This window comes from Pyrgilauda ruficollis, unplaced genomic scaffold, assembly GCF_017590135.1.
Source record: "Pyrgilauda ruficollis isolate IOZ18807 unplaced genomic scaffold, ASM1759013v1 scaffold15, whole genome shotgun sequence".
In the NCBI taxonomy this organism is placed as follows: domain Eukaryota; kingdom Metazoa; phylum Chordata; class Aves; order Passeriformes; family Passeridae; genus Pyrgilauda; species Pyrgilauda ruficollis.
The window spans coordinates 4809933-4828330 of record NW_024513654.1 but is presented as its reverse complement, the minus strand read 5'-3'; the positions used below and the strand labels follow the sequence as shown (position 1 = coordinate 4828330).

Here is an 18398-nt window from a genome sequence, read left to right as displayed (position 1 = left end):
CTGTGCTCATCAGGTTCATGGGGATCTCCATTGTTGTCTTGTGTTCCTTCATCTCTCCAATTTCTCTCCATTGCTGCCATAAGCAGCCACCTGCTTTCACCTGCTGAAGTTTTGAAGATGGGAACTTTGGTGACAGCAGATCCTGTGCTTTTAATACTGATATTTAAACCTTCAAAAGCACTTTTCCCAAAGAGAGTTGAAGAAATATTCTTCTCACAGCATCCATCAAAAGCACTGAGAGTCTTAGCAAAGTGTTTCCTCTAATTCTGAAAGCCTTAAGTATACTGAAACCACATGGTCATCAAGATAGACACTTACTGAATTATATCCATTCAGAATTAAGGAATAAATAGTCCTTAAATCATGCACATTTCAGAGTAGATTTTTTTTTCAATTAATTCCTTCTCAAGGGAAGATAAATTTATGCCATGTCTCCAGTAAGAGAATACTCTTGTTCCCCACTGCAGGAGATATTGTGGAAATCCTATTCTCAGGGATCTGGGGACTTTTAGCATAATGAAGAACAGAAATATCATATCTAAACTTGCCAGGTCTGGTAAAGTTTGCAGACAAATGCATCACAAAGGGAACTTTGCATTTTTTGAAGCAGAGAAAATGTCCCCTTGCTCCACAGAGGAAGATAAACAGGTTTGGTTTTTATTCAACCTATGGTCAGCATGGTGATAATTTAGGAAAACAACCTGGAAGTTTGGGTGGGCAGGATTCAGTGCTAGGGGGCTCAGCCCAAGTGCAGCACAAAGAGCATTTCCTCTGGGATGGAGGTACAGAAATCATCACCTTAGAGGCAAAAGTTCAGCTGTAGTTTGATGGAAATAAGCATTTTTGTCAGAAATGAAAATCTAGCTTAGAGTGAAATTTTTCTTATTGTTTTATAAGAAAAGAAATGGAGCATGGTTAGATATGACAATATTTGGAAGTATTCTCACAATTTATTCCCATTAAGAATGCCAGTCATGACTTTATTATATTAAACACATCCTGAGTGAACTGGCTTCCGGGTGAATGCATTTCACCCCTCCCTGCTCTCCCAGGAGTCCTGCTCTGAGAGCAGAAAAAATGAAATACTGAAACCATCCCCAGTATTTGCAGCACAGGAATACAGCCACTCCTTCAGGGCTGAGTTTCAAGGCAACAACCTGAAAATGCTCTGATAGAGATACATTTCCTTAGGTAAGAAAATCTAACACAGATTTTCAATTCCTCAGCCAAACTGCCCTGTTGTAAACTGAAGTTCACAGATGCATTTCTTACAGCTCTGCTTTATTGTGGGAATCAGAAGAACAGAAACCTCCACAGACACTGAAGAGTTTAATTTGCAGCCTTAGAAGCAGCTTAGATTGATGTAAAAATACAATACACAAACATTAAACAGCAAAATCATAAACTTATTTTTCTATGGTTAAGAATGTTTCTTACTTACCTTAAGTAAGTAAAAAACTGTATTAATAAGATAGTAAAGAGTTTATAATGTAGGGGTGTGGTTGTATAGAATAAGCTAACAGTTTAGAAGTTATAATAATAGAAACATATGTGTGTAACTGTGACAGAAATCCATCGAACAAAAATATCTGCAATACAACAAAATTAAGTAAAAGCGGTAAGTTAAAAAAACTAAAATAAACCTTGTAGCATCTGTCTATTAAGTTAGAAAGTTATATATTACCTTATAACAAAAAAGTGTAACTATTCTTAAACTATAGCCAGCTACTTACTCTCATAAATCTCACAACCTGTAAAATTCATGTTTATCTAAGTAATAGATCATTCTTAACCTAAAAATAATTCCATTCCTTCGTTATTAACAACAACATTAAGCTAACAGTTTAGAAGTTATAATAATAGAAACATATGTGTGTAACTGTGACAGAAATCCATCGAACAAAAATATCTGCAATACAACAAAATTAAGTAAAAGTGGTAAGTTAAAAAAACCAAAATAAACCTTGTAACATCTGTCTATTAAGTTAGAAAGTGATATATTACCTTATAACAAAAAAAGTGTAACTATTCTTAAACTATAGCCAGCTACTTACTCTCATAAATCTCACAACCTGTAAAATTCATGTTTATCTAAGTAATAGATCATTCTTAACCTAAAAATAATTCCATTCCTTCGTTATTAACAACAACAATAATACTTTATGACCCCACAATGAGTGAAGTTATAAAAAGACAAATTCTTGATTGCTTCTGAAGTTTTTCAATGCCTGCTCATTTCAGGCAAGCTTAATGAGCTTTGGAAGAGCACTGCAGAAGTCCTGGATTTCAGGGGTGCTTTTGTTTCCTGCATTTCATCATAATTCCCACTAGAACTCACACCTCTCAGGCATGAGATTCTTTCACTGATCAAGTTCCTAAAAAGACTTTCAGTGCCAACTCCTGAAGGCCTGTTGGGGTTTTGGTGGGATTTGTACCTGTGTCTGTGAATGGGTTTTGGTGATTTTTTATTTTTAATTGACTTTGTTTTTCTTGTGCTAAAGAGAGAAAAGTTAGAACTGGAAAGGTAAATAAAAATGCATAAAATTGAGTATGGGAACATTGCCACAGTGTGGAGGGCCTTAAAGTCAGTTTATCACAAATTAAGCCAGTCAAAATCTCTCTTGCACATATGAGAATAAACTAAACCAGCAGATATTATGATTTTTCTGGCATTCACTGTATGCTGGAAGAACAATTTCACATTTTAAGGATTCATCTTTAAAGAAGAGGATGTGAACATTGCAGAAAATCACCAGTAAAGCAAAGCCATAACCCTCTCTCCACTACTTTCACTGAAGGGAAAAAACCAGATGGATACTGCTACTGCCACAGAACATAAACCAACATTTACAGCTCAGACAGGGCTGTAAAGAAATACATTTTATTAATGGTTGGTGAGGCAGGGTTTTGATCTTTACTAGAAGATCTTTTTTTTTTTTTTTTTAATGGACTCTTCTGAGGTTGGTTTTCATATATATGGATAAATTGTATTTGTCTCTTAATAGATTCAGTATTTCAGCCAAGTCATTTCCTACTCTGCAGACACTTCTAAGGACAGGACACTTAATATGTCAAAAGTGATGGGCCTTGTGGGGATTTTTACCTCTACATTGCCTTTATCAGTGATCATAAAACTTGCATTTTCAGCACTATTTCAAAGTCAGATCAAGTATTTATTGTACTTATGGGAAATATTTACATAAGCTCTTTAAAATTGGAAATCTGATAGAGTATTAAGACTCATTTGATTCCTTTCTGTAACTTAATGGCCCCTGAGAAACAGTTCAAAGTGTGGAAAGCAGCACTGGAAGGGAGCAGCCTTGAAGAAGAAGCTTCTGTGCTCTCCCTTCAGTGCACTGATTTCTTCTCTTGCCTGTAGTTCCCAAACTTTAATTGCTGTCAACAACAGCCACAACCTTTGAAACATCATCAGTGAACCAGCTCTAGAAGCTGATCTTTAAACTATTTTTATTTAATATTTTGACTCCAGCCGCTGTGTGGAATTGCTCTCTGACACAAATCTGTGTATTTTTTTCTGCTGCCACCATAGATTGCACTAGATTATAATTTTGTTCTGCCAGACTGCTGCATGATATTCTGCTTCTTACAGACCCTTGGTGATCACTCCTTTTTTTATTTAAGCTGGAAAAGTGGAAAATCCCAAATCAAGTTGTCTGGGAATTGTGTTCCAAAAACTGCATCTTTTCTTCCTGCCTGTGATCAATTTATAATTACTCCAGAGGAAAAAGAAATCATGCACAGCTAGAGGGAAGTCACAGGTCATCACTGTGCTGAGATGGAAAGCAAGTTTTGTGCATCATAATTATGGAATTTTCCTAGAACTTCTACTTTTTGCTCCTGTTTACCTGCTAGACTCAGGCCCTCCACCTAAGCTATGTAAGTATATCAAAGAAATCAGAGCATTTTTCAGGGTGCTTTACAAAAAAGAGCAATACATTCCACCAAAGGACTCAAATCCCACAGCAAAAACATTGTGTAACTCTCCTAAAATATATTTTATTAGGGAAAAAGAGTAATGATAAAGCTTTTTTAAACACTGAATATGTGATGCCTGCTCAGAAACCACTACCTGCTGCCTCTCAGAGGGACTGTGGGAATGCATCCATCACCTGGGCAGCCACAGGAACCACTGACAGCCCAGGAGCTCTGGAAGAACAGCAAATGTGGTGAGCAGAACCTTGCTTTAATGTCACTGTCACCCTGCTAATGCTCCTTGTGTTTACAGGATTTTGTCTTTCACAGGTCATCCTAGCATTTTATTTGATACTTTATATTGTTTTATCAAGACAGGATTTGAGCATCTTCAGTGTCCCTTGAGCTTATCAGAGACTCAAAGTTTCACTGCCTCATAAACCAAAGAGCACAGAATTCCCCCATTTTGTGGAGAGAGGCACTGGTGAAGGAATTGTTGGGGTTCAAGTGGCTGATATGCCAGGCTGGTTTTTTACTGCCCACATGCAGATTGTTCTGCTGCATACTGAATTCTACACATTTATTTTCCATGTGTGTCTTCCATCCTGAGCCTTGAAGCAGGGCCACGCTTTGACTCCCAAACTCCATTGGACATTGGATACAAACAAGTCCTAATATGGATTTTCCCAAAGAATGTGAAAGCCATTTAATGAAAATATTATACATCATGAAATAATTAAGGTTTATGCTCTCATAAGAATTATTTCTGGGCTGCATCCAACCTTAAATATTAATGTGTAGGTTACATAACATTAAAGCAGAAATTAATAACACTTTACTGGATATATATACACGGTTACCATGGTTTCTGGACATTTGAATATTTTAATTTAGTTTATAAAACCCTGCACAACCCATAACATTAATAACATGGATTAAAACTTTTTCCATCCATTTAATATGCAATATACATGAGAACACTTCTATTTCTCAATATGCACTTTATCAAACTCAGTAAATTACTGTGTTCACATTTTCATTAGCTGTAGTCATGGAGTTGCTGATGGCTCTTAAAATCAGTTTTTACTTCATTTTCCATTATTTTTTTCAGGAAGCCTGTCTTCTTAGAGACTTCTTCCTCTTTAAAAATTTATGTCATGGAACCTCATGTTGTCAGGAGCACTGATTGATTAATCAGTGTTGAGTATCCTGCATTGTTTCACACAGATTTCAAATCCCAATTTCACACCACTGTTGCTCTCATCCTGTATCTTACAGCATAATGCTGATAAATTACTTAATAGCTACAAAAAAAAAAAAACCCACCAAAAAAAACCCGAAAAAACCAAAAAATAGAAAAAGAAAAACCAAAGTCCCTACTTGGTTCCTAATAAAATAATAACCAAATGCTCTCTCAGGTTGCTAGGATGCTTCCAAAGCTCTGAAATACTTAAAAAATGCTCCCCTTTAACCCATTTGTTCGATCACAGTTCCTGGCACCCCTCCATGCTTCCCTAAAGTCAGAGCCAGAGTCTGAACTCCAGGAATAATCACCACTAAAAAACCTCAGGGTTTTGCTAGTGGAAATTCTGATTTCTCCTTAGGAAAGTCCCCAGTTTTTGGTGCCCAGGTCCAAAGCAATCAAATCTGTCCCGCATGCTGATATCTGGGATTGGCATTCCTGTTCCGTCTTTGTGTCCATATGGGATCAGACCTCTTCCAGATCTCTGTCCTTTTTTCTGCACTATTTCTCCAGAGATTCTTCACTCAGTTAATGTATTTCAGGGAGGTGGGTAAATGTTCATCTGCAGGAATATTCAAAGAAAGGACCAGAAAAAAAATGTGAGGGCCAGGGCTCCTCAGTGATTGTGCTACAGCAGTCATGGATGAAATTAGAAAGAAATGGCCCAAAACTGGCACTATTATTCAATTCAATATGTGAATAAAATAATACTACACTTCAGCATCTTTTGGACCCTTAGAAAAAGAGAAATATATAAGGGGAAGGAAAATATTTTCAGAAAAAAACCCACAACAGCATTTGAGAAATTTTTCCTTTGGTGAAACTTGGTCAAAACAAAATGAGACTGCAGGCAGTCATTAGAGTCTCTTCATAGTTCACCTTTGAGAATTCACATTTACATCTCCAGCAGGTTCAGTGGAACTGGATTAGACCATGCTCACTTGGAGGGAGGTTTCTGGATAATTTTAAACTTTGAAGTTGAAAGCATTTGGAAAGGGAGACAAGTGTTTGAGTCTTTGATTAAAGCCATCTGGTTTTGCATCAAGCTGATAGAGTTCTAGAAGCTAAATATTCCACACTCTGAAATTCATATATTGGTTTTATTTTTGTGTTAAATTTAGCAGGACTCTGACACACCAGGAATAGAATCTCCTTCATCAATACTTTTTATTTAATTTTCTTCTGAAAATACAACATGAAATAAAAAGATCTCTATTGGGATTACGAAGTTAGACTGTGATTAAACGAATCTTGACTTTAGATATATTCCCCTTGCAAAAAAAAAAAGAAAAAAGGAAAAAACCCAAAAAACCCAAAGTGTGAGGCAAAACTCAACTGTGCAAATCTCATGCTCTGTGCAAAACCGCTGATAAGAGAGGCTGATATCAGTTTTTGGTCAGCCTCCTTTTAAGCAGGGACACTTAACCAGCAGAAAACTCAAGGAGCTTTAAATGCACAGAGCAGAAATGACAGCACCAAGGCAAGAGCAGTGCGATCTGCAATGCAAACAGAGCCCTGCCCCATAGCACGTGGGGGTTCTTACACACCCCCATCCCAAACTGGGGTTTGTGCAAAGGAATGCCACGTGGATCCAAAGTTCACCAGTGGATCCCAGGAGCTCCTGCAGCTCTAACTTAAGGCCATGGAAATCAAAGAGGTCCCAGAAGCTTTCACAGGAATATTCCTGCAATAATTACTATGTAAAGGAGAAGCCTAAAAGGGAGACTGCACACGTCTCTACTTCAGTCCCACTTTGTCTTGTTCAAACTCACCGAAAAATCATTTACAGCCATGAGCCAAAAGCTATGTAGAATCATACTTCTCATTATTTATTTAATCATTAACTTATTTAAATGGTTTTTATGATCACCCAGAACTTTATTCTCTATATCTCCTTAGTGAGGACTATTGGAGCTGTCTGGAATGAAGTCACTCCCACTGGGTATCACATCTTGGATACTTGAGAGGTTTCAGTGGGTTTAATGGCATTTTATGTATTTAAACAGCTGAAAGCTAGGTATTTTCTTTTTTTAAACAGCTGAAAGCTAGGTATTTTCTTTTTTTAGAGCAGCCAAAAGTCTATTGTTACATTTACAGAAGAGAGAATAAAGTGCTGTGATGCATTTTGCATTCTTGCTTGGCAGTGGTTTAAATTAACAATAAGATGTGAAAGAGGACATCCAGTTAAGCCCCCCAAAAAAGAAGTTAACATCTCTGAACATCTTCAGCTCACATCCATTTGCTGTGCATCAGTTTGAGTACTCAGTGTTGGTGAGTAGCTGTGGATCAGAAGTGGAATCAGTTCATCCAGTGCACATTTCTATTCCTTTCAGCTCTTCCAATGATCCTTATCATTGTTCACAAACCTTTTCCTCATCTCCTCCCTATCTCTCTGATGAATCTTTAGTATGTATTCACCTGGCTCATGCACCCTGATTTTCACCCTATCTGACCCTGAAAACCACTCAGATTCTTTTTTTTTCTAACCACTTGGTGACACAGCCCTCATTTCCTCTTTTGCTTCCCTTTTTCTGGTATCTGTCCTTATCTTCAACTACCTTGAAGTATCTATTTCCTTTAGGCATTTCACTCATTGCTTGGTTTTTGGATGTCAAGAAAATGGATAGAAAACTGTCAAGAAAAGCTTCTGTTTCTATTGTGCAATAAAAGTTGCAAAAGGCCCTTCTCACAAATCCAAAAAAGCAAGAAAATAACCAAAAACATGAACAGCAGAACGTTGCCCAAGGACACAGAGTAAAAACATGCCATTAGCAAAAATAACTAAAATTAATGAAGCTAGTAGCTGCTCAGGCTCTTACAAAATTGATCTCCAGAGGTGCAGATCATGTACTCCTCAAATACTGACAAAGAAAAGGGAACAAAAAAGCTCTTTACTTCTCCAAAGAGGTACTTTTCAGTTTTAAAAGTAGAGAGATATCTTTTGGGGTGAGACAGTTTCAAGAAAAAAGTTCCAATGGTGTGGTGACCTGGAAGTGGCAGTGAGTGATGTTCTGTGCTTCAAGAGCAGAATTCTTTAGAAGACAGTTAGAAAAGGCATCAGCTGCAGGTTGTTTCTTGAGTTCCCACTTGCACAAATTCAATTGTGATCAGAATGAAAAGAGGGGGAAAGAGGATCAGCATTACTGCATCTTCTGTGACAAAGTGACACTGCAGCAATGTAAGAGTGGGTAGCTGGCATTACATTCTTGCCATCTCTGGCCATCTAGTGGCATCTTTTTCTCCAAAAAATGTCACAAATAAACAATTACAATTATTATTCTGAAGAGAAACAAACACCCCAGCAGCCCATGTACATTAAATAATGAGCTTGCAAGTACATAATTCTTGTTATCTCATTAATGCACAGAAAATTGGTTTAGAAGCTTCACAGAATCACACAATCAGGTTGGAAAAGACCTTTGGGATTATTGAGTCTGACCTCAATGCTGCCTGGTGAGCTCCAGTGCAAATATCAGTGCTGCTGCACAGGGATGTGCCATCCCAGGTGGCTTTACCTGGCCTGAGTAACAGCTTGGGGACAGTTGGAGGATGGGTTGGTGCCTTTTGGTGAAATGCGTGCTACTGCTGCTCCTGAGGGTACCAAAGAGGTCTGTCACTGTGTTTTGTAACTGAAGAGGTACTTTGGAGCAGAAATCACTAAGCTGAAAAAACACATGTTCTGGCTGTCCTGCAGCATCCGCACAGCTGGAGACAGGACAGGGAGCCCTTTTCCCAGTGAGGTGTCCCAGGCTGCAGCCTGACAAGGAGCACGAACATCCCTGGAGCTGGAGCCTCTGGCATCCCTCGGCTCCTTCCCCCTCCCTGCCATGGATTTACAACCGGCACAGCCGCACCGTGTCCAGGGGTGGCAGATCTGCGGAACCCTTCTGTGCCAGCTCCTGGGTTCCAAAGTGCAAGCCACGAAGCTGCTGAGACGGTCCAGCCACAAAGATGACGAGGGGTCTGGAGCATCTCTCTGATGAGGAGAGACTGAGGGAGTCTTTGGGCTACAGAATGAGAGTTGATCTCAGCAGTGCGTTTAAATATCTCTGAGGGGTGTCAGAGGATGGTGCCAGACTCTTCAGTGGTAGCGACAGCATAAAGAGCGACGGCCAAAAACGCAAACACAACAAGTTCCAGCTCAGCATGAGGAAGAATCCTTCACATTGAAGGCGGCAGAGCCCTGGAACAGCTGCACAGGGAGGGCGGGGAATCTCCTTCCCTGAGGACATTCCAAGCCCACCTGGACGCGTTCCTGCGCCACCTGCCCCGGGATGATCTCCAGCGGTGCCTGCCAACCCGAACCGCCCTGAGACCCGCATCTGGCCCGGGACACCGCCCAGCCCGGCCGGGCCAGGCCAGGCCAGACCAGGGCAGGGCGGCGGAACTGCCGTTCCCGGGCCGCGGGGCCCCGGCGGAGCGGGGAGCGGCGGCGGCGCCGAGGCGGCGCTTCCTGCGGGGCGGTGCCGGCAGGGCCGCGGGCTCGGCACCGGCGGCCGGGGCTGGGGCGGCCCCGCCGGGCTCCGCTGCGGGCTCCGCTCCCCGCCGGCCTCGCCATGCAGCGCTTCACCGTCAACATCAAGCTGCCGGCGCGGACCCTGACGGGCGCCCTGAGCGCGCCCAACCGGGGCGCGGCGGACTGGTGAGGGCCGGGCCGGGCCGGGCCGGGCCGGGCCGGGCCGGGCGGGCGGGGGGTCCCGGGTCCCCCCGCGGTCCCTTGGCCGCAGCCACGGGTCGGGCTCGGCTCTGCCCCGGTGCTGCCTCCGCAGAGCCCCGAGCAGCGCCGGGAATCGCGGCCGGGGGAGCGATGGATCCGGCCCCGGAGAGGCCGGGAGTGCTGCTGTCCGGCCCGGGGCAGGGACACAGCCGTGGCCCAGCCCCTGCCGGCAGTGACATACTGGTGCCCATTGATGCAGAGTAGGCTGAGGTTAGATACCAGGAAGGAGTTGTTCCCTGTGTGGGTGCTGAGCTCTGGCACAGGGTGCCCAGAGAAGCCGTGGCTGCCCCTGGATCCCTGGAAGTGTTCAAAACCAGGTTGGATGGGGTTTGGAGCAGCCTGGGACAGTGGGAGGTGTCCCTGCCATGGCAGGGGTGGCAGTGGGTGGGATTTAAGGTCCCTTCCAACCCAAACATTCTATGATTCTGTGGTTAACTTCTTCTGAAGTCAGACAAGCCTCAGCAGATTCTCACCATTACTTTAATAACTCTTGACATGCTCCTTTTTTGTCTATAAATAAGTAATAAATAAAAAAGATATGTAATTAGTTATATCATTGCAGATGCATTTCTTACCTGTGTTCTTACATCTGAAATTTGGGAACGCACTTCCTGAATTCCCATGTGATTTTTTCAGCTTAGAGAAAAAGATTCTGAGATGGACACAAAGAGAAGCTTTGTGGTGGCTTAGGGCTCCAGCAGACAGTGCAGTATTATTTTATAAAGCTTTTATGTTACTAAATAGTATTTACCATCTGATAAACATCAAATAGGGTGACTGATAGTATGCATTCAACTTACCAAAAAAGCCCCTCATTCCCGATGTGAGGAGGTTTTGATGTGTTTTCCTTGTTGATGATGCTCTGTGCTCTCCCAGGGGCTGGCAGGGTTTGATTGCGTATGGATGCCATTCCCTCGTGCTCGTAGTGGATGCCAACTCTGCTCAGACCTTGCAGGTTTTGGAAAGACACAAAGCCAGTGTTGTCAAGGTGAGATGTTCCTGGTTTATGGTGTATTGCTTGGTTCTGGTGTTTGTGTTATCCTTCTAAATCGCTGTAAATACTGACATGATGTTCCACGTGATTTTGACATGAAATCTGATGTGAAATACATGTATTTTATGTGATCCCTTCTGCAGCTAAGTCACATCATGCATGCTGAAATTTGAGTTGAGGTTGATGGTATCTCTTTCTAGAAAATATAGAATATAAAAGATAGAATATCTGGAAACATTTGTTACTGTTACAGAACATGTTTCTAGGAAAGCTGTTAACATAAGAGGATTTCAAAGGAACATTACAAAATATCAAATGAAGCTCTTTGCTGCTGCCCTTTCTGATCCTCCCTCTTGTGAGAAGTGCACCATTTGTCCAAAAAGTTACTTCTAAGCTTTTCCTTCTTTTCTTACCTATAGAAAAGGAGCAATAGCAGGCAAAACTGGGCATTTATTTTAGTGATATAAAATGGCTAAAATTTTAGTTTACGTGCAGGGTACCTGTGCTTTCCTTTGAAGGTCCTTGACTTGAAATTGCAGAGTTTGACTTTGGGTGAGTGTGGAGCAGGTTGGACAATGACAGATTCACTTAGAGTTTAGAGGATTGTTTGGCTGGCAGATGTGTTTGTCCTTGGCACAAGTGCTGTATTTATTAGAAGGCTGTCAATAATTTATGAAGAATAATAGGGTCTTAGATAGGGGGCTTTTTAGTGGGATCTTTTTGTAGTAGAAGGAAAAGGTTGAATGTGTCTTCTGCTTTAACATTTTTGCTTATCTTAGATAACAAATTGTAGCAAAATTAGTTTTTGATCCATACAGTGATAGCATTTTAACAAGTTTTGTTACATTCACTAGCTTTGAGAAGTTACATTATTTCAACAGGAACAGAAGTGCTGAAGTCCAAAAATTTGTGAGTTAATTTTTCAAAGCCACTACCTGAAGCTTTCTGAACAGAAATTGACTGTAAGAAAATGGCTAATTTATGAGGTGTTTTGCTGTTCTCCTTTAAAATGCATCCTCTCCTTTGACTGTTGTAACTTTGTCTGGAGCAGGTAAAAGCTTCCCTGAAAATGGGTCCATGTTAGTTGTCCATCTGTCCAAAAGCTGTTTGTATGGGACTGAAGACTCTGTATGGAGTGGATTATATCTGATTTTACCTTTACAAAGAGTATTGAAAGCATGCTTTTATGGAAGAAAATCTAATTACAAGAGAAGTTTTTTGATCCATCACAAGAATGAGAGCATAAAAAGGACGTTTGTGTCCTTTTTGATGCATTAATAAACAGTGATAATAAGTCTTTATAAATGAGGGGGTAAGAATTGTGAAAATTAAAAGAAAAGTCACCTCTGCTTCTTGATTCTGCTGTATTTTGAAGCCAACTAGACAGCGACTAATACTGCTAGAAAATAATTTCTGTTAGCAGGTGGTCAGGTCCTGTGTGGGGACTTGTTGGATCAGTGTGACTGCAGAGAGGAAAGAGGTTCAGGGTGTGGGAGCACCACATGGGCTCTGCTTAGGGCTGGTCATATAAAGATCTCCTTTTTTGTTGTTTTGAGCTTGGTGACAATTCCTCCCTTGAGAAAGGATGTTTGCCAGACTTGAAATTTGCCTTGAAGTAATATGCATTTAACTGAGAAATAACTAGCTTTGTAGGTTTTTACAATTACAGTTACACAGCCACCTGCAGATATCCTCAGGGGTAGTTCTTTCTTGAACAGCAGGGAAGCAGGAATTGCAAAAATGAAATTTGTAGGTAGAGGAGAGTCTCTCAAGAATTCTTTGTGATTCTGGTAGAAACATACTTTGGGTTTATAGAGTTAGAGATTGTGTGCTGTGCATGTGTCACGTTTGTTTCATTTATTCAGCTGGTTTGTGAGACACATCCTTCTCACACCTCTGAGAGGGGCAGCACAAAGGTGCCAGCAGGGCTCTGAATGCTGCTGTAAATCTGGTTCATGGTGCAAAGTTAGTGGTGCCTAATGACAGTCCTGTATCAGTTTTTAAGTGTCACATTTTCAGGATCTGCAGAAAGTCCTGTGTCTGCCTCACCCTTTCTGTGACAGGCAGTGACAGCACACAGGCTGGAATTTTTGTAGCAGGTGAATTCCCATTAGCTTAGCAAGAATGTTTCTTTATTCTGCCCGTGTCTGCAGTCCCTCGTGGGGAGAAGTTCACCTTAAAAGCAGATAGCAAAAAACATGTGGGATAGATAAGGAAAAAGTCAGTGTTATCCCTCCCCTTGTAATCTGAGAGGAGTTGTAGACAGAGTGTTTCAGATTTCAAGACGCAGATTTCTCATAGGTATTGCCAGTTTACAAACTTGTGCAGCTTGAAATCCCAAACTGGAAAGCGGTACCTGAAATCAGCGGTGACAATGTGCTGAAAATAACCAAAGAGATAGCAAATGTCAGCAATAACTTGTTTTTGTTTTCTTGTGAGACACATAAATTAAAGACTAATCTTCCTTCCTCACCAATACCACGATATATTTGTCTGATTAGGAAAATTGCATGTTTTAGAATGTGTACAAAAATTTAATGATAATTTTTCAGCTTTCATTTGATTGGAAGTCTGTGGGTTTAGGTTTGTGGGTGCCCACAGGACCTTAAACATTGCCATTGGTTTCCTCTAAATATTTGAGTAAATTCTTTATATGCATGATGTGTATGTTTGGATTGTTGTAGTTACCTTCAGGAACAAGTGTTGTTGATTTATGTAATTTGAGAATATTAGCCATGCTGTCATGCAGCACAGTGCTGACCTACCTTAGATTTACACAAGTGATGGTGGCTTAAATGTATTAACAAGTGCTGTTGGCATTAACTAGTATTGTGCTTTTTTATTGAGTTCATTATCTGAAAAATATGAGCTATGGTGTCTGTGCCATCCATTTGTTTCCTTCAACCAATTCCCATCTGTATTCTCAGGTTAAATGGGCTAAGGAAAATTACCACCACAATATTGGCTCTCCATATTCCTTACGTTTGGCTTCTGCTGATGCCACGGGGAAAATCATTGTGTGGGATGTGGCAACAGGAACAGCTCGCTGTGAAATCCAGGAGCACTCAAAGCCCATCCAAGGTAATGATAGTTCCTGATGGTTATATGGGAGTTGTTTTATGGAGCATTGTGTACAAATCCATCACCTGCCTTTTATAAACTGTGCTCAGTTCTGACAGGGAATTTTCCTGTTGGGATTACTAGCCCTCTGTATGTTTCCTTGTTCATTTTATGAGTAAATGGAAGATTTACTGTCCCCCAGAGGAATGCTGTGAGATTTAATTCATTATGGTGATGTTTTCCAAGTTCTTGTGACAAAAATGAAATTTGATTCTATTTTTATGAACATTACTGGTTGAAATAATAATATTTACTATGTCAAATACATCTTCCTGCTCTTCAGTTGGAGTTGGGTTTTTTCTGGGGCATTTCAGCTATTTTAAACATTTGTGGTGATGTTTATGATATACCTGGTGTGCTTTTAAAATCCATTATATAAAAGTCCTCTTATAAAATTAAGTTGTTTGGTTTTTGTTATTGTTCTGTTTTATAAATCCTGTGAAAGAAAATGCAGCATTTTAAATTGGATACTGAGCCACTGAAAATTTGTTTATTGGCTTACAGTTCGTTTTAGTTTTATTACTTTTTGTTTGTGTGTGCATTCTAAACTGGGTTTTATTTACTCCTGACACTGATTCACTGAAGGTTTAAAGAAGTTCTGAGCAGTCAATTTGAGGATTTCTACAGCTTTTTGGACCAAATAGAGCCTTTTATTTTCTGTCAAACCAGGGAAAGCTCTTACCAGCTCTGAAAGAGCTGAGTGTTACACTCCATTTCATTTTATTCTTAAGACTGATTAAAAGGTTTTAGAGTGAAGAAGATACTTGTGTCCAGGTCCAAACTGATACCATCCCAAATATTCATTTTGTTCCCTATTTCTTTTGACAGACATGCAGTGGCTGTGGAATCAAGATGCTTCCAGAGATTTACTGCTTGCAGTTCACCCACCAAATTATATTGTACTGTGGAATGCAGACACAGGCACCAAACTTTGGAAGAAAAGTTATGCTGAAAATATCCTGTCTTTTTCATTTGACCCCTTTGATCCCTCACATTTAGCTTGTAAGTTTATATGTATAAAACAGTGGGGCCTGGACATGTGTGAGCAAGAAAATTGTTTAAACTGGAATGTAAATGTTGAAATTAAAAGTAATGGATTGGAGAGAATAATATCAGAAATGTCAATAAGAAGTCAGAAAGCAAAGACAGGGAGCCTTTGGAGTGTGGAATCTTAGTTCAGAAGGTGCTGCTCTGCGGGAAGGGGGAAAGCAGGCATGAGGGGAGTTTGAGACTTTACAAAAGGAAATGTCAGGTGTGTAGGGGGAGCTGGAGGAAGCCAAGGGTAGAGAGTCCTGTGAAATGTAAAAGGCTAAAAAGGGATGGGTGCTGAGGGAGAAGCCAGTAAGATAAGTAGACCAAGAATAAATGTTATTTTTAACAGAAAGGATTTTAGAGGACTCAGAGTGAGATCAGTACCAGAAGTGATCCAGATATTAAGGGGGATGTAGTGCAGATTTATTAATTTTAGCAGAAAGAAACTGAGAGAAATAGGAGAGTCATCATTTTATTCTTGAATTGGGCTTCATCACTTGACTTGTAATGAGACAGTGCAGTTTCCAGCCTTTGTAGTTTGGGGATTTTTTTATTTTTTATGGTTTGCTCAAACATCAGGAATTGTGGGCTCCCTTGCAAGTGTCATTTGCAAGGGGTGAGATTTTGAATGTGCAATCTAACAGCCATCTCTTTGCCCAGGTAATCCCTTGTTTTCAGAGGGATGGGTTATTTTGCCTGCATGAAAATGGTTGTATCACATTGAGGGTTCGTAGATCCAACTGCAGCATCACTGCAACTCCAAATGAGGAGCCAGGTGAGTTTGGTGTCAAAAATGTCCAGAAATGAACTTTGATGCATTTTAATTAATAATTTAACAGCAATAATGACCATCATGCCTCATACAGGATGGTGAATCTAGTGCTCTTCTAGTGTTTTGTCTCTTATATGTTGAATTTAAATGTAAATTTATGTTGTATTTTCCCAAAACAAATTGTGAAAATGAATTCAAAAAGCTTTTGAATTCCCTGATATTAAGTGTGAAATAGATTATATTGATTATATTAATTATAATAATATCCTGAATATCCTTTTATTGCTGAATAATACTTAAACTAGTAAGTGGCTTAACAGTCACATACACAATAATGTTTTAAATAAAATATTAGTGTGGTTTTTTTATCTGTAAATAAAAAACAGTCTTTAGGCAAACACAAGATTTTGGAAGTAATTTGGTCAATTAGAAAGATTGATTTTAGACCTAAGATGTGGGCTCAAATTTAGATTAAAATCTGAATTATTAAACTTTTGTCTCATGAAATGTTATTAAGAATGGTCTTTTAAATCTACTGGTGGAGGCTGAAAAAAAGGGAAAAAATCCTGAGTTCTGTTTGTTCATTTTGGTTTGGGCAGTTTGCTAGTTTCTAATGAGCTACATTACTGGCTTCCAACTTCACCAATAAACCTGGAGTTTTGGATTGTGGAGAGCAGGCTCTGCCCAGCTCTGAAACAGTTATTGTTTTAGCTTTTTTGAGATTCATACGGAATAATATATTACAAAGACAAAGTTACATTTTGGAGAACTTTCCAGAGCTTTGTTGTGTACAGCAAGATCAAGAGTGTGTTGTTTTTGGTTGCTTTTCCTGATTGTTGCACAGGAAGCACATGGATTTCAGTCAAAGTGCTCAGCCATGCACTTTGCATGCTGCCATGCACATGCTCAGTCAGACAAAAGTTTAATAATTCACATTTCCCTCTGTTAATTGCTCCCATCCCATGTTTTTCACTCAGTGTTTTCTCTGTGGGCTGTTGGTGTTGCAGATCCAGAGCCAGCTCAGGAGCTGGTTTATGATTTAAGAAGTCAGTGTGATGCCATCAGGGTGACCAAAACAGTTCGACCCTTCAGCATGGTGTGCTGCCCGGTGAATGAGAATGCTGCAGCTCTCATAGTCAGTGATGGCAGGGTGATGATCTGGGAATTAAAATCCAACATTTCTGGCAGAAATGTGCGCAACAGGTAATGGGATTTACTTTCTTTACCAAAGTTCCAAGTGGTGTTCTGTATTTCATTGTATTTTAAGGGCAACAATGATCCTTCTGTGACGACTGGAAGTGTTTCATGCGCTCTACATGTGTGTGAGTGAAGGAGAAGGAACAAATGGTGTCTTCCAGATTGAAAAAGTGCAGGAACTGTATTTACTTTTTCTTTTTAAGGCAGTTCCACCCTCAGTGTCTGGACTAAGAAAACAAAAGATAGAATGACTATTTGTTTTATTTTGCGGGAGCATTTTCCTCTCATTTGGCTTTCTTCAGACTATATAATTTCCCTTAGGAATGAATCCTTCACTTTCAGTCACATGTAAGGACCAAAATGAGTCTGTAAAGAACTACACTTTTAGTAGAGGAATGGCTTTCTGCCGGATTTGTGCGAATTTGACACTGAGCAATATGAAGCTGCACAGTAGGTGACTGGAATATGGTGGTATAAAAAATGTTTTTATACACAGAGCCTTTAGAATTTTAGATTTGGAGCAGTCTCTCAAAATACTGTGTGAGGTGATACGGTGCTTGGAACAGTCAATGTATTAAGGTTGTTCTGCTGCAATAAGCCTTCAAAGTACTATGGAATAAAATAAATAACTTACTGCCATTAAAAAAATAGAATTCTTTTAAATGTCAGTAGTACCAGGTTTTCAACATAGATCCTGTTGTTGCTCATCAGAGATTTAGTGTTTTTATTCTTAGTGTTCCCAAAAATAGTGCTAGATGGATTCCTTGTGCTACATATCCAGGAAAGGTGTTTAAAATCTAAATTGGTTTTTCCTTCTTCTATTCTTAAGGGTTATGTCTAAAATATTTATCTTTATCAGGAAAAATGTAACATTAGAGGAGCCAGGTAGGTCTGTGCTCTTTGCTGATGACACAGAGCTGCCCCAGCCCAGCAGGACACAGCTGCCAAGGCTGCAGGGGCAGTTTGGGTCCCTTGGGGATGGAGATGGTGCCTGCATGAGGAACTTGTTCCCATTTCTTTTGCAGCAGTTCCAGTGCTTCACCTCTGTATTCCCCAGTCTCCTTCTGTGGAATCCCTGTAGGAGCATTGCAAAATAAACTTCCAGACCTCTCATTAGACAACATGATTGGTAAGAATTTCTTTCATTGATACCACCGCTACTAATTTCTCATGGTTTAGAATCATTGTACATCTTACCTTACTTAAGAACTTGAGGTATTTTTTAGGATTATTTTCTAATAGTAACTCCAAAATAGAAGAATGCCTGTTTCTAAAGAAATTATCAAACGAATCCTCTTGAGGATTTTTATGTTGAGGACTAATGTTCTGATTTTTCTTGAGGATAAAAACGTATTTTAAAATGGAATTTGGACAAAACACATTGATTTTT

General features: G+C 40.0%; 1 protein-coding gene across 1 annotated transcript in view; it reads left to right on the top strand.

Moving 5' to 3' along the window:
- The first annotated feature begins 9640 nt into the window (after positions 1–9640).
- WDR11 (WD repeat domain 11) overlaps positions 9641–18398 on the top strand; it is a 32417-nt gene continuing 23659 nt past the window's right edge. Inside the window, exons 1-7 of the mRNA XM_041461133.1 lie at positions 9641–9818; positions 10770–10881; positions 13815–13968; positions 14836–15009; positions 15641–15814; positions 16819–17014; positions 18034–18137. Of these exons, the coding sequence (XP_041317067.1) occupies positions 9733–9818; positions 10770–10881; positions 13815–13968; positions 14836–15009; positions 15641–15814; positions 16819–17014; positions 18034–18137 (1000 nt within the window). The 5' untranslated portion in view covers positions 9641–9732. The remainder of the gene's footprint in view (positions 9819–10769; positions 10882–13814; positions 13969–14835; positions 15010–15640; positions 15815–16818; positions 17015–18033; positions 18138–18398) is intronic.